Source organism: Aureobasidium subglaciale (genome assembly GCF_000721755.1).
Source record: "Aureobasidium subglaciale EXF-2481 unplaced genomic scaffold scaffold_0, whole genome shotgun sequence".
NCBI lineage: Eukaryota > Fungi > Ascomycota > Dothideomycetes > Dothideales > Saccotheciaceae > Aureobasidium > Aureobasidium subglaciale.
The window spans coordinates 1523334-1536358 of NW_013566995.1; the positions used below are offsets into that span (position 1 = coordinate 1523334).

The 13025-nt window shown below is 51.0% G+C and overlaps 4 protein-coding genes across 4 annotated transcripts; 1 reads left to right on the forward strand and 3 right to left on the reverse strand.

The window, feature by feature from the left end:
* Window positions 1-517: 517 nt before the first annotated feature.
* On the forward strand, window positions 518-3167 carry AUEXF2481DRAFT_34921 (uncharacterized protein). Its single transcript, XM_013493736.1, has one exon. It carries the CDS (start codon window positions 654-656, stop codon window positions 2841-2843), a length of 2190 nt encoding a protein of 729 aa, XP_013349190.1. The 5' UTR covers window positions 518-653; the 3' UTR covers window positions 2844-3167.
* A 209-nt stretch (window positions 3168-3376) lies between these two features.
* Window positions 3377-4168, reverse strand: AUEXF2481DRAFT_34922 (uncharacterized protein). Its single transcript, XM_013493737.1, has 3 exons — window positions 4141-4168; window positions 3835-4054; window positions 3377-3785 (listed from the first exon to the last, which is right to left on the reverse strand). Exons 2-3 carry the CDS (start codon window positions 4020-4022, stop codon window positions 3434-3436), a joined length of 540 nt encoding a protein of 179 aa, XP_013349191.1. The 5' UTR covers window positions 4023-4054; window positions 4141-4168; the 3' UTR covers window positions 3377-3433.
* On the reverse strand, window positions 3987-4739 carry AUEXF2481DRAFT_151812 (uncharacterized protein). The gene is made up of 2 exons (XM_013493738.1): window positions 4141-4739; window positions 3987-4045 (listed from the first exon to the last, which is right to left on the reverse strand). The coding sequence occupies exon 1, from the start codon at window positions 4597-4599 to the stop codon at window positions 4240-4242; it is 360 nt and encodes a 119-aa protein (XP_013349192.1). The 5' UTR covers window positions 4600-4739; the 3' UTR covers window positions 3987-4045; window positions 4141-4239.
* A 1074-nt stretch (window positions 4740-5813) lies between these two features.
* On the reverse strand, window positions 5814-6947 carry AUEXF2481DRAFT_24978 (uncharacterized protein; the record flags this gene model as incomplete). Its single annotated transcript, XM_013493739.1, has 1 exon — window positions 5814-6947. The coding sequence occupies one exon, from the start codon at window positions 6945-6947 to the stop codon at window positions 5814-5816; it is 1134 nt and encodes a 377-aa protein (XP_013349193.1).
* Window positions 6948-13025: the final 6078 nt, after the last annotated feature.

Sequence of the window (13025 nt, forward strand, 5' to 3'; positions counted from 1 at the left end):
TCGTTGACGAACTGTCGAAACCAACGATGGGTCGATGGAAGAAGATCCAGACTACCGGATGATGTAGACGAACAACGTGGCTAATCATAGTACAAGAGCGGTGCCTACAGTGCATCAAACAGACGAATGCCAGAAGACAAGCAAATCACGGGTTGACAAGCCACTCCGCAGTATTCAATAGTCTGATGGCTCGGCCTTCTCAGATTCGAGGGGACAGGCTTGGACGCCGCGAGCTCTTGCCAAAACAAGGAGGAAATAACACAGTAAAGCCGGATCGAGGGTTCCAGCGACTGAGACATCGTGAAGGACTCGACCGTGGACGCGGCCGCGGCGTTCTACAACCGACGAATTTACACTTCCGGCAGTGGGCAGGGACCTTCTCTAACTTTCGAGCACTGATGTCAAGCGCCCAGACCTGGTATGCCAAATGCCTACAGCCACGAATAGATACCCATCCAGAGCAAGTATATATGTAGGCTTCATCTTCCTCCATAGCATTCTTTTTCATCATCAGCATCTCAATCATTCTCTCAGATCCAACACTCTCTTTAACAGATCTCTTACCCAATACACTCTCTACAGAGCAATCAACCACCAACTTTACCATTCTCTAACACCCAATCACCAATCACACTTCTGATTAGTTGATCAAAATGCGCACTGCCGCGACTTTCCTCTCGGCTGCAGCCCTTACCGGTCTCGCAGCCGCTTCTCCTGCTCCTCAGCAGCTTGACTTCGACCAGCTTGCTGCTGCTCCCACTGTCCAGACTGCTCCCGTTCTGAACGGTGTCTCCAACCAGACTGTCACCATCAGCAGCGCCGCCATAGCTCAGTCCATCTCTGCTGCTGTCAGCACCCAGGCTACTGCAGTCTCATCTGCTCCCGCTCAGGTTGTCAACAAGCGCAACCTTGACAAGCGTACTTCCGGCGTCTACAACTGGTGGAACTGCTTGTTCTGGGGCACTCAGTGCGGAAACGATGCCCCTGCCACCACCTCCACCTCCAGTACTGTCAAGCCTACCAGCACCAGTACCAGCAGCACCAAGACCTCATCTTCGGTCGCCGCCAGCGCTACTGCTTCTGCTGGCTCTTTCTGGTTGAAGGATGCCAACAACAAGTATCTCGGATGCTCTTCCGGTAACGACGGTGTCGCCAGCTACGTCGCCAGCCAGGCTTCTGCTGTTGCATTCACCATTGACAGCAAGACTGGATACCTTTACCAGGCCGGTGCTGCTCTCGCTGCCAACCGTGGTACCAGCGCCAACCCTGAGTGGACCTACTTCAGCACTTTCACCACTCAGTACAGCTTCATCACCTGCTCGCAGAACACTGCTCAAACTTGGTTGGAGTGCAAGGCCAACGGTGTCTTCCAGCAAGCCATGACCTGCAACAACGACGGCAAGCTTTACTTCGCTCCCACTATCCCTGCTGCCTGCGCCTGGGTCCCTCTCTACTACGTTCCCTGTACTACCCCTTCTTCTTCCTCCTCTTCCCAGATTGCATCCACCAGCTCTTCTTCGGTTGTGAGATCTAGCTCCAGCTTCGTTGCCAGCTCTAGCTCTGCTTCCAGCTCTAGCTCTGTCCTCAGCTCAAGCTCGTCCTCGGCTGCCGCTTCATCTTCATCCTCCGCTGCCAGCTCCACCTCTTCCGGCTCTGCCACTATCAACACTGTCTCTGGCACCACCTCTTCCACCACTGCTTGCCCCACCACTCCTGAGGACGGTACTTACTGCGGTTTCATCAACCCTGAGGACCCTTGCGCTCCTCAGCCCGATGGTTACGGCCCAAAGGTCACCCCTGACACTGACGATGCCTTCGTTTCTTACGCTCCTTTCCACAGCATGGCCTCTGCCGCCCCTACTGTCGTCCCTAGCAACAACGGAGCCGGCAACGCTTACCAGCAGACCTTCAAGGACCTGAGCGGTTCATCCAGCGCCAACTCTTACCTTGGTCTTTACACCTTGACTTCCTACAGCCCTGCCGACTGTGCTGCTCACTGCGACACCACCGCTCTTTGCACTGCCTTCAACATCTACATTGAGCGCGACCCCAGCCAGAACCCCACCAAGAACGACTCCACTGCTCCTACCGTCTGGGGATACTGGTGCCCTCAACCCTCTAGCATCACCAACTTCAAGTGCACCCTCTGGGGCAGCAACCTCGATGCTTCTACTGCTACCAACCAGGGCGGATACCGCGAAGACTTCCACGTTGTGATCGCTGGTTCCAACGGATACGATGCTACCAACACCACTCTTCCTCCTCCCGTTGTTGACACCGTCGACAACTCGACCTCCACCGCTGTTGTTTCATCCATTCTCTCCACCGTCACCGCTGTTTCAAGCTCCAGCTCCAGCTCCAGCATCTCCAGCTCGGCTTCGTCGGTTTCTGCCTCCGCTTCTTCTTCGGCCATCAAGTCTTCCAGCACCTCATCCTCAGCTGTTGCAACTCCCACTGCTACCACCCCCAAGGGACCTACCTGGTCCTCTCCCAAGACCTGCGGTGGCAAGGCCATCAACGCTCCCAACTACTGGATGGGCTCCAAGTTCTTCCCCGGCCCCTTCAACCCTCAGGTCTGCGCCGATTACGCCTCGTACCAGCACGTCCTCAACAAGAAGTCTGCCATCGCTGCCGGCCAGTCCTACTTCACCCCTTGCAACAGCTTCAACGCCTACTACCTCCACAAGAACGGTATCCCTCACGGTACCTACTGTGCTCTGTACGATGCTAGCATCTCCACCAGCTACGCTACCTACACCGGTGGCTGGTCTGGCAGCAACAAGTACGACTGCAGACAGTCATACCAGTACACTCGCCAGACTCTTGACCAGGGTCGTTGCTAAACGGCTTCAAGACAATCATTTCTTCACGAGGAGTTGCAAAACGATATAGATAGCGCGCGCGCACATTGGGATTTCTTTTCTTTTTTTCTTTCGATCTTTAGAGTCTGATTTGATGCCACGATGCGAACCCAACACGATCAGTCCTTACATGTTCTGTATTTACCAGCAAGGTGTTTTTGATTTTCTTTTTCTTTTCTTTCACATAGACAGTTTTTTACACATCTCACAAAACCAAATTTCCTACAAACAACATTACTCTCTCTCATCTGTTCTGTCTCATCTCCTGTCTGACTCTAGAACAACCAGTGGCTTGCTGGACTGCCTCGCTTCCAGCCTTTCCCTGGAAGCGTGGTGCCATGTCTCAGTGCCACACGTCGTAGAATTCAATAGAAGCAACGGCGAAGGAAGTTAACCCTGCAACGGTTTGCGCCAGCCTTATGAGAAAGCGCTCGGACTTTCCAAGACCCGCTTCACAAACACGAAGGCTGGGGAAAGACAAGAGATGTTTTGGAAGATGTGAGATGTCTCGAAGCCTTTTACTCTGTCATTCCGTTTCATGCTGTGGCAAAAAGGGGTGTGTCACGATGCCCTTATGGAGGCGAAGCTGGAGTGCTTTTGTCAGGAGCCCAGTTGCAGGATTTCATTGCTTTGTGCTTGTCTGCTTCGGAAATCGCTTTGAACCACCAGTATCTGTTGACTTCATCTTTTCTGCTAAGAAGATCGTAGTAGGTCTGGTATATGCCGCCTTCGGACAAAGCTCTAGCTTGAACGCACTCGCGAAATACGAGTCTGTCTTGTTGCATGGTAGCTGTGTTTGTGGTCGCATAGTTAAAGGATGCGCTCGAGCTGTGAGTGCTTGGTCGAGGTTCGTGGGTAAGGAAGCGAGGATATGCTGCAGCGAACTGGAGGGGTACCATTTCTGCCCAACCCAAGTCGATGACACTGCGGCTATCAGCAAGTATCCCATCGCTTCCATGTTTGAATAACGAACCCCTGAACATCGTAGTGCTCATCTACAATGATGTTGTTGGGCGAGAGATCACCATGGACAAGCACACGAGGTGCATGGTCAAGCTCGGAAATCCAGTACTTCTCAAAGAGGACCATTTGCTCGATGCAACTTAAGAAGTCACCACCACTATATCTTCCTTCTTTCGCTCGCACTATCTTGCGCTGCATTTTTGCGGTGATCTCATCCCTTACTGAAGTTCCTAACAGTGATGTAAGCTCTTGGATTGTTCTCTCCAAAAAAAAAAAAACATGAGACGAAACAACAGGCGAAACACTCCATTCCTACCTTCCTCTTGAACACGCAGAAGATTCGGAGTGATATTCGCAATAGTCTTGATCACCTCGTTTCTTTCGTTTCTTGCCTTCAGGATAGTATCACTCCATACTAATGGCTCTCCCTCCACCCCAAGCACACGAATGGACTACCTATAAGTTCATTCCCTGTCTCGGAAAAGGAAACGACCTTTGCGAAGTGTTCTATCTGAAGTTGCTCAATCTCTTGTCGGTATTTCAGCTCGTATGACAGGAGGTAGGACGAAGATTCTCCACCATCGTGAAAGACGCGCATAGCGACTTTCCTGCCTGTGTCATCTTCCAAAGCAAAAACATCGCATTGGCCACCGCGGTACGGATTACACTCTGTACCTTGAATAAAGACGCATGACAGACATGGAGGGTTTGGCGTCGCGGAGGGTGTTTGCTGACAGACTTGACGACGTATTGCGGCAGTATTTGGTGGATACATGGCAGGATGAAATGTATGCAAAAACAAAGACGACTGCCCTGCTGGCTTTGGGTTGGCAAAAGGCAGACACAAAACGTACAGCAGCAGGGATTCCCACGTGGTCACCCAGCGCGGAGTAGCTTATTGACGCGTCTGTCGAGCGTCAATAAGCTACTCCGCGCTGTCTGGCTCGACCATACCGATTTCATGGTCGACGGAATTATCAAGGCCACCCTATCCGCCGCTCAAGACGCTCTAGATCTCGCCATCACAGAAACACAGTTCCACGAATCGCCGTGTAGAGACGCACAACCTCCACTTCGCCTTTGGCTACCGAGGCTCATACGCAAGCTACGAGATTCGCTATACTACTTCACCTTGACAGCCTCGTTGGAAGTCTTGGAAGAGTGGGCTTCCTCTCATACTTTTCTGACACACTTTGCCGATGATGAAAAACAAGCAAGGTAAGGTGCACCGTCAAAGGATTGTTATGATGACGAGTCCTGGCAAGAGTGGTATCTTATGCTTTATATCCACCATGAAAAATGGGTATATGCTTCTGATATTATTCACACTCCGCCATAAAGCCTGGTGGGATGGTTGGAAGAGTTATTTGTTGCCTGCCATTCAGGGTTACTGTACGACTAGAATCTCTGCCATGAGCGTTTACCATGGCCAGATTGTTCGGTGCAAAGCAGGCAGGAAAGGACATGGCTTTTGTTCTAATGTAGATGACGACAACTCCTTCCTCACATATCATCTTCTTGGCTCTTGCTGGGAACACAAGACACACCACCCGTGAAATCTTCATTCTAGTTTGTCACTGCCAAATGTCCAAATTGTATGGCTGTTTGACTGTGACTCTCGCTCCTCGTCGTCAAGCTCCCGCGTGTGACGAACTCCGCAGTAAAGCCTCAAGGACGCTTCGTCTGCCAGAGCAAAGCGGAAACTCAGACTGATGATATCGTCTCGTCATCAGATGTGTAGCAGTGTAATGCTCGAGTTGAGATATGTGTCTATGCAATGCTACGAGACGGTGTCGAGACACGTGGGTGGGCTATGTTCGCGCTCTGGCTCTATTAACCTTGATACCCCGAGACCTGTGCCGAGGGTGCCTCTCTTGTCTCTTCAATTGCTGAATTCGTTGGTAAGCTGGTGCTCTCTGCAGCTGACTGACTTTCAAGACCACAAAATATGACTGGACTCATGTTGATTCGTCTTGCAAGCTTGTGCGTTCAGTTCTGCGGCTTCCAAGCCACAACCTCTTCATCCTCTTCTTCTTCGCCCAGCATCTCCAATCCTTCCACAACTCTTCTGTTGCCCTGCTCGTCGCAGTCCAAGCCACAAGCTTTCAATACAGCCCATCTAACAGCTTCAATACCAATTTTTGCACCTCCTCCCCAGCCTTGCAGGCCTTTGATCTGTTTCTCTGCCGATGCGGCAAGGATGTCTCTCTTCTTCTGTCTCTGGCCAAGATCTAATTCCTTCAGTTGCTCCTCAACCTCTTCATAGACTTTATCCAATTTCTTGACCAACCTCGTTAGCTTTTCCGCACCCGGGCTCTTACTATCCACCATAACAATCCTGTCAACCTTTGACAAAATAATCTGATAAGCAATCCCATTATCTTCAAAATGCTTCAACAGCACGAGATCCCTCGCCTTGACACCATGTAAAGCATCAATAAGAATAAAGACTTTTCGCAATTGCTTTCTCTTTTCGAAAAACTTGTTGATTTCCGGTCCCCATTCTTGTCGTGAATGATAACCATATCCAGGTGTGTCGACTACAATGAGTGCTCCACTGCTCAATTGTTTGATTGCGTCTTTGGCTGCTATATCTCTCACCACGCCTCCGACCCCAAAGGCGTTGAGTGTTTTTGTGTGTCCGGCTTTTCCACTCACACGTACAATCTTTTCTTTCGGACGACCAAACACGGCATTCAGCAGAGAGGACTTTCCAACGTTTGAGCGCCCGACAAAACACACTTCTGGATATGGCGAGCGAGGGATTTGAGAGAATTTGGCGGCTGTCCAGAGGTGCAGGGGTGGTGTGGCAGGGTTTTGGAAGTAGCGGGTTGCGTAGGTCTGTTGAATGGGAGTTGGAGGTGTGGAGATGTGGTAGCGTTGGAGGGCGATGGGTTTGGGTGGTATGATTTCCTCAGTGGCCTTTTGTGTAGGAGGTGGAGAGGGCTTTGGCTTGGGGGATTGCGTGGTTGGTTTCGAGGGCATTGCGTATCGGGCTCGCGGCGGCGGTGGTGTGGTTGTGGTGGCTGTTGTTGAGGTCGTTGTGGTGCTGGTGTGGCGTAGACCTAGTATGCGACTGCGAGCGACGTGCGCGAGGCATCTTCGCCGTATCGTCGAATCCATATTGGGAGAAATTATTGAAGAGGTTACGTTTCGAGAAAACTTGCACTGGACGAAAGAATGTTAGAGAAGCTGCTTGCTGGTCCAAGCTCGCGTCTCGAATTATTTCACCTTGATGGGAAGTCGTCAATAACCGACATGCATCAGACACCTCGCCATCACTTGACCTCGCAAGGGAGCTCCGACAAAAGACACGATGCTTTAACCAATACACTTTATATGGCGAAAGTGCACAAGATATGTTGCAACACCTTCAGAACATGATACAATTTGTTCCAAAACTTCCCCTAATGCTGCTCCATGGCGAGTCCTCTAATTTTCCCTCTTCATGCTCATAGGTATCCATTATGCTCATGATTTCCTCCATTCTTCTAATGCGTTTGCCCATTGAATAACTCCTTGTCCATATACTCGAGAAAGGTAATAGCATGTAAATCCTGACATCAAGCCATCTTGATCTTAAGTTGGGCGGAGACCAGAGCTGTTCATACCCAAGCGTGGGCTGACGCCTCCGTTGCGCTCTCTTCTCATCGTACGAAGTTGGGACTCGATCTGTCGGCGCTGCTCTTGTTCCGCCTAGCAAGTTGGTCAGCTCTCTACCCGCACCTATCGTGAACAGACATGTACTCACCCTCAACAACTTAACGCCCTCGGCTCTCGTCTCTCTCATCATCTTCTTGAATTCGTTTCTCAGAACCATCGTGCTGGTTGTCTCCCTTCCGGCTCCCATCTCTGGTGTGCCTCCTGGACTTCTGACACCGAGCCATCTGACCCTTTCGTCGCTGAGCTGCAACTCCAACTCATTCATCTTCTCTCGAAGCATGTCAATCACACCTTCGAGCTTTTCGCGCTCCTTCTCCATCTCGACCGTCTCACGCGTCAGCTCCTGGAAGTCGGTTGCCATATCGGCAAGCTCCTTCTCCAGCACGCGCATGCGACCATCATCGCGAGAGCCAGACGCTTGTATCTCGCGCAGGGTGATGATTTCTCCCTCGAGTGACTTTGCCCGTGATTCTGCATTCTGGTGCAGTCCAAGCATTTCTGCCATCTGACTTTCATGCTGACCCTTGTCATGTCTCAGCTGCTCAAGCTCTGTAAGCATACTCTTTGACTTCTGTTCCAGCTCTTGGTATTCGGGGTGAGACGCCACTTCTCTGGCACGCTCGGATCGACTGCCGTATGCACCGTCCAATTCTGCCTTGGCCATTGCGAGCTCAGTCGTGAGGCGAATAATTTCTGCTTCGAGATCGTCCATTTCCTCAGACTTCAGAGCCAGGTTGGCCTCTGCAGTTTCTCTAGCTACCTTGGCTTGGTTTAGAGTTCCACTCAATTCTTCCAGACGGTCTTGGTGGTCGCTCTCCTTGTGTTGTGCTTCAATGATAGCGATACGTGCTTCGTCTTCATGCTCAGAGATGCTATTCTCAAGCTCGACAATTTGGTCCTCGAGCTGTTCAACACGTTTTCTGTAAGATTCGACTTCTTCCAGTGCTTCGTGCTCACGCTCCTTGAGTTCTTCCAGTTCACTGGCACGAGCAGCATCTTCGCTGTCGGTCTTACCAGCAAGATCGCGTTGTTGCTCAATCTGGCGTCTGAGGATGCTGGTCTGATTCTCAAGATCATTGTGGCGGGCAAACAAGTGCTGGACCTTTGAGGTGAAGGCTTGAGGACTGAATGACTCGGACTTATTGTTCTCGAGCTCTTCACCGTCGAAGTCGACTTCTCTGTTGGCAGCAGCAGACTCTTTGGAAGACACGATACCCCAAAGACCTAGCATGGCAGCTTCGTGTTGTGCAGCTTTCTCAGCATGGTTGTTCGCCTTTGCATGGGCGTCGTCCAATTCTTTTGTAAGGGCTTGGTGAGAGTCTTGGAGGGTGGCAGAGTGTTGTAGCATATGGTCCACATTGTTGAGATTCTCCTCGAGGTAGTTGATCTGGTCTTGTGTTCCTTGGCCGGTGGGTTGTGGGGGCGGTTGAATGCCTTCGTAAGCAGAAAGGAAGGTGAATAGTTGATGGTTGACACCTCCCAGTCGCTGCTCAACAAGACTCTGGTCCTCCTTTGAGCCGGTCAGAGTATCTTCGCGTGACCGGACATTGTGTTTGTGTTCCTCGAGTAGGGCGAAAATGCCGTCTTGCAGTTGTTCAAGCTGGTTGTTAATGCGGACCGAGGGTTCGTCGTCTTCAGGATAGGCAGATGGAATGTCGTCTGGCGAGTTATCGATGCTGCCTTGACGGCCTTTCTTTGCCTGAGAGATGAGCGATCGCATCTGGCCGTTGAGAAATTGCAGCCTCGTGTTGACATCGTGCAAGTGGTCATTGTGCATGAGCGACTGTCCTTTTCCGGCCTCGCCGTGGGCGCTCTGGTCATAGTCCCGGATGTGAGGCAGACCGTCTGGCGCAAGGCGGTCGGCGGATTCGGCTTCCCGCTCGTGGTGGGCAGCTTGCAGCACGGCAGCTGTGTGACGCAGTAGCCTGCTCTCGATATACTGTCTGCGATTCTCCAGACCCACCAGAATTTGGACCAGCTCTTCGACCTTCTTCTCGCTTGTAGCCAGTTCATCGCTGGCTTGACCAATGCTGTCGCTCTTGACGCTTGACGAACTAAGTCTCCTGTCTCCCAGCAAGCTCTTTCTACGGCTTTGCGAGGGGCGACCCTTTTGCGAATACAGGCGATGTAGAGAGCGCGCTGCCTCACGGACTTTGCTTTCCAAGGCGAGTTTGCGGCGTGTACTCTCGATACGGCTATCGACCTTAGTCTTCTCTTTCTTGAGAGCGTCGACCTCTTCTATGGCCAGAATGTCGAAACGCGAGCTGTCGAACATGGCAGTCTCGACCAGGAGGTGTCGATGTAGCAAGTCGCCATTGGCAAACGAGTCGGCTCTCGGGGTGGGCGGTTGTTGCATATCTGAGGGACTGGTCAGAGAGGGATGGTGATGGCCATTCTGTTGCAGCACCGCCATGGCCTTCCAGTCTGTGTCGGTGTAGCCCGGCGTGCTCGGATCGAGAAATGATGTTCGCGGATAATCGTGGGCAGCGCTGAGGTCTTCGAATGCATCCGGCCGTGTGGATACCGGTGATTCTTGTGGGTGCATTGTAACTGCCATTGTCGTCGAGAGCGACGAGAGAAAGGGGGTCAAGGCGGGGTTGCTGGGCGTGTTGTGCTTTGTGGGAGTCGACCACCTGCACGATTGAACCTATACCTTTGCCAATTCTTCTACCAGTACGAACGTTGGACCGATCAAGCCTTCGTCACCAACATCAGGAAAGAGCGAAGAAGAAGACTTTGGGACATGCCGGCACCTTCATGAATTTGTGCTGAGCTGAGATTACTTTGGCAACTGCTCCACAGGGGAGAGCCACTCAGATCACTCCCGTTGCGCCGATCAATTCTCTTCTAGAAGCAAATCACCCCCTGCTCCTAGACCCCCGACTCGTCCGATACTTCTCGACTACCGGTAGCCTTTGTCAACAGGAGGCTGTCTTGTTCAACAGTTCACATGTTTGACATTCAAGAGCCTCATCCGCTCCGTCTGCATTCACAAACAGTCCTCGGTGAATCTTATGTCGAAGCAACTCGATTCATGGACCCTGACCACTGACTCAGGTCTTCTCGACGACCCCGACATATTATTTAAACATGTTTGTCCGGAAAGTTGCATGAACACGATCTGATGCCTTTGGGTATATGCAGAAACTTGAAAAGTACATCATGACAAGTTTGACGACACCGAGTGTGTCGTAACGACGTCTCGAAACCTGTGCGTGAGCACAGAGATCACTGCTCGTTGCAACGAACAAATCATAGCATGAAGTCCTTTCCGACCGCGACAAGCATCCCTCGCTACTTCAGACGAATTTTTTCATACCGAAAGACTCGTAAATCAACCATGTATACCTAGGTGGATACCACAGGCCATACAGTTGCGCGTGGCTATTGGGAGGCCTTACTCTGGCTCAGATCAGGGTCGCACATTCACCACCAGACGAGACATCGAAAAGTAACCTCGCACGTTCGACAGCGACACTGCGTCCCCTCCACAACCAACAGAAAGTACTTATCTATTGACAGTGCTGACAAGACGGTTCAACACGATTACACAATAATGCTTTGAACATGCTCAATAAATATGCGGGTGAGAATGTGAGAGTCAGCTGCGGGCAATATCCAAGCATCCAAGATGCGCTGGCAACAAGCCACAAATTGGACAATGTCGGTGGCCTTACTTCGATACCATCACAGCTCTCGGCCGAAGACCAGAGCAAGCTCAGTGGAGAGTTGACGCTATTAGGAAAAAGTCTCGCTGCGATTTGAGAGAACAAGCGGTGAGAAACGAGATCGGGAAGTCGGGCGTTCTTTTCAAGCTTCGCAAGACAACACAGCGCGCTCTCCAGCAACCACAACTCAGCTTCAACATCTTTGACAGCGTGAAAGTTCCGGTTAGAAAGTGTGATGAGCACTCGCAGGTGTGTGATGTCGCGCTGGTCCGCTGGACATGACGAGGCCCAGCAAGTTTATTTGCATGGTTCCAAAAATGCACAAGACACGCGAGGGCTTGGGTGATTGACAGGCCCGCGATAGATTGTTGGTTACGCCATCAACTTACCGCCCAGCAAACCATTCGTCGGGGAGCATCGGTACAACTTTGGCAAAATGACTCTCTGATGATCAAAGCAGGTTTGTGCAGGCACGGGCGCTCACCACCAATGCACATGCTGGCCAACCACACACAGAATCCGTACTCCTGACTATCACCGACAATCCGCACGCGTCTGTAGACGATCTCTTCGTCACATCAATGCTGCAAACCATCGCTGTTTCGACCAATATGATGCTTCGACATCCCTGTCCGGCAAAATTGCTTGCTGGCGCTTGCAGAAACCCCGCTTGCCGGCCTGATCTCTGGTCTCGCATATGTAAACCCGCTTGCTGCCCAACTCGTTTCTGCCTTTCTCCTCCAACGATACCCAATCCGCTCCTCTCTACTATATCCTTGGCACCTCCTGTCTCTCGTGCTTTTGCACATTGTTTTGCTCAAAGAGAACATCTCAAATCTCAAGTACACAATCAAGTGTAACAGGCTTTATATTTGAGCCAGTTTACCAAACTTCCAGGATGACATATCGCACCCGCGAGGAATATTTGGACAGGTATTGACCCAAGTCTCACTGTTTGTTTTGCTTTTTACCACACCTGGATGTTTGCCCAACCGGGCTTTTTGCAAATTTTTTTTCTTTGCGTCTTGCTTTGCTTTTACACATTGGGAGCCAGCCTTTTTAGGAAACCATTTGGATTATCCCCAGGACCATTTATCATACCCGAGATTTCATACCCAAAGGAAGCCCAACCGGATCGGATGGACCATTTCAAATCCCAATCAAGGACATACCAGGATTACTGTAGCACAACATATGTTTCGGAACCGGGTAGGTACTTGAGAGCTCGGACTTTCTCTCATCGGCCACCTTCTATCCAGGACACCAATGTTACAGCTTGCTTGCTACAGTGATAGCTCTGTTGTCAGTCATCTTAAATGAAGAAGGCTTGACTTGAGTTTGTTTGTAGCGATGCTTCTGTTACAGCCTTTCCGTTACCAAGCGTGGTTCTTTCCATTGTTCGCGAAACTACCCAGCCAGGCCTGGAAGCCGTCATATAGTCCATTGGCGAGATACTAACCGAACCCCTTGGAACCCTTGGAACCCTCACCGTATTGTTGGATCATTTCGAATACTCATGTTCGTATGCATGTCGACTTGCTCCTGTCACTCTAGCCGTCCATGGTTTCTCCGATAACGTATACGATCATGACGCCAAAGCCTCTTTCGTAGGAGCGATCTTGAATAATCCAGACGTTGTCTATCACCTCTGATATGTATCGAGTGGAGCTCAGCATCTGCTTGCCGCATCCTGGATAACTATCAGGGCTTGATTGGCTAGCGTACACACTGTTTCCATACCTTGATCTTACCTAGGACATCGGAGTACACATGACGATGCCCCTTATCAGTGTTCTCATTGACGATCCATCGCATTACCATCGAAACGCTCATCTGGCCCCGTACAAAATCTCTCCGCCATGGATCTAGG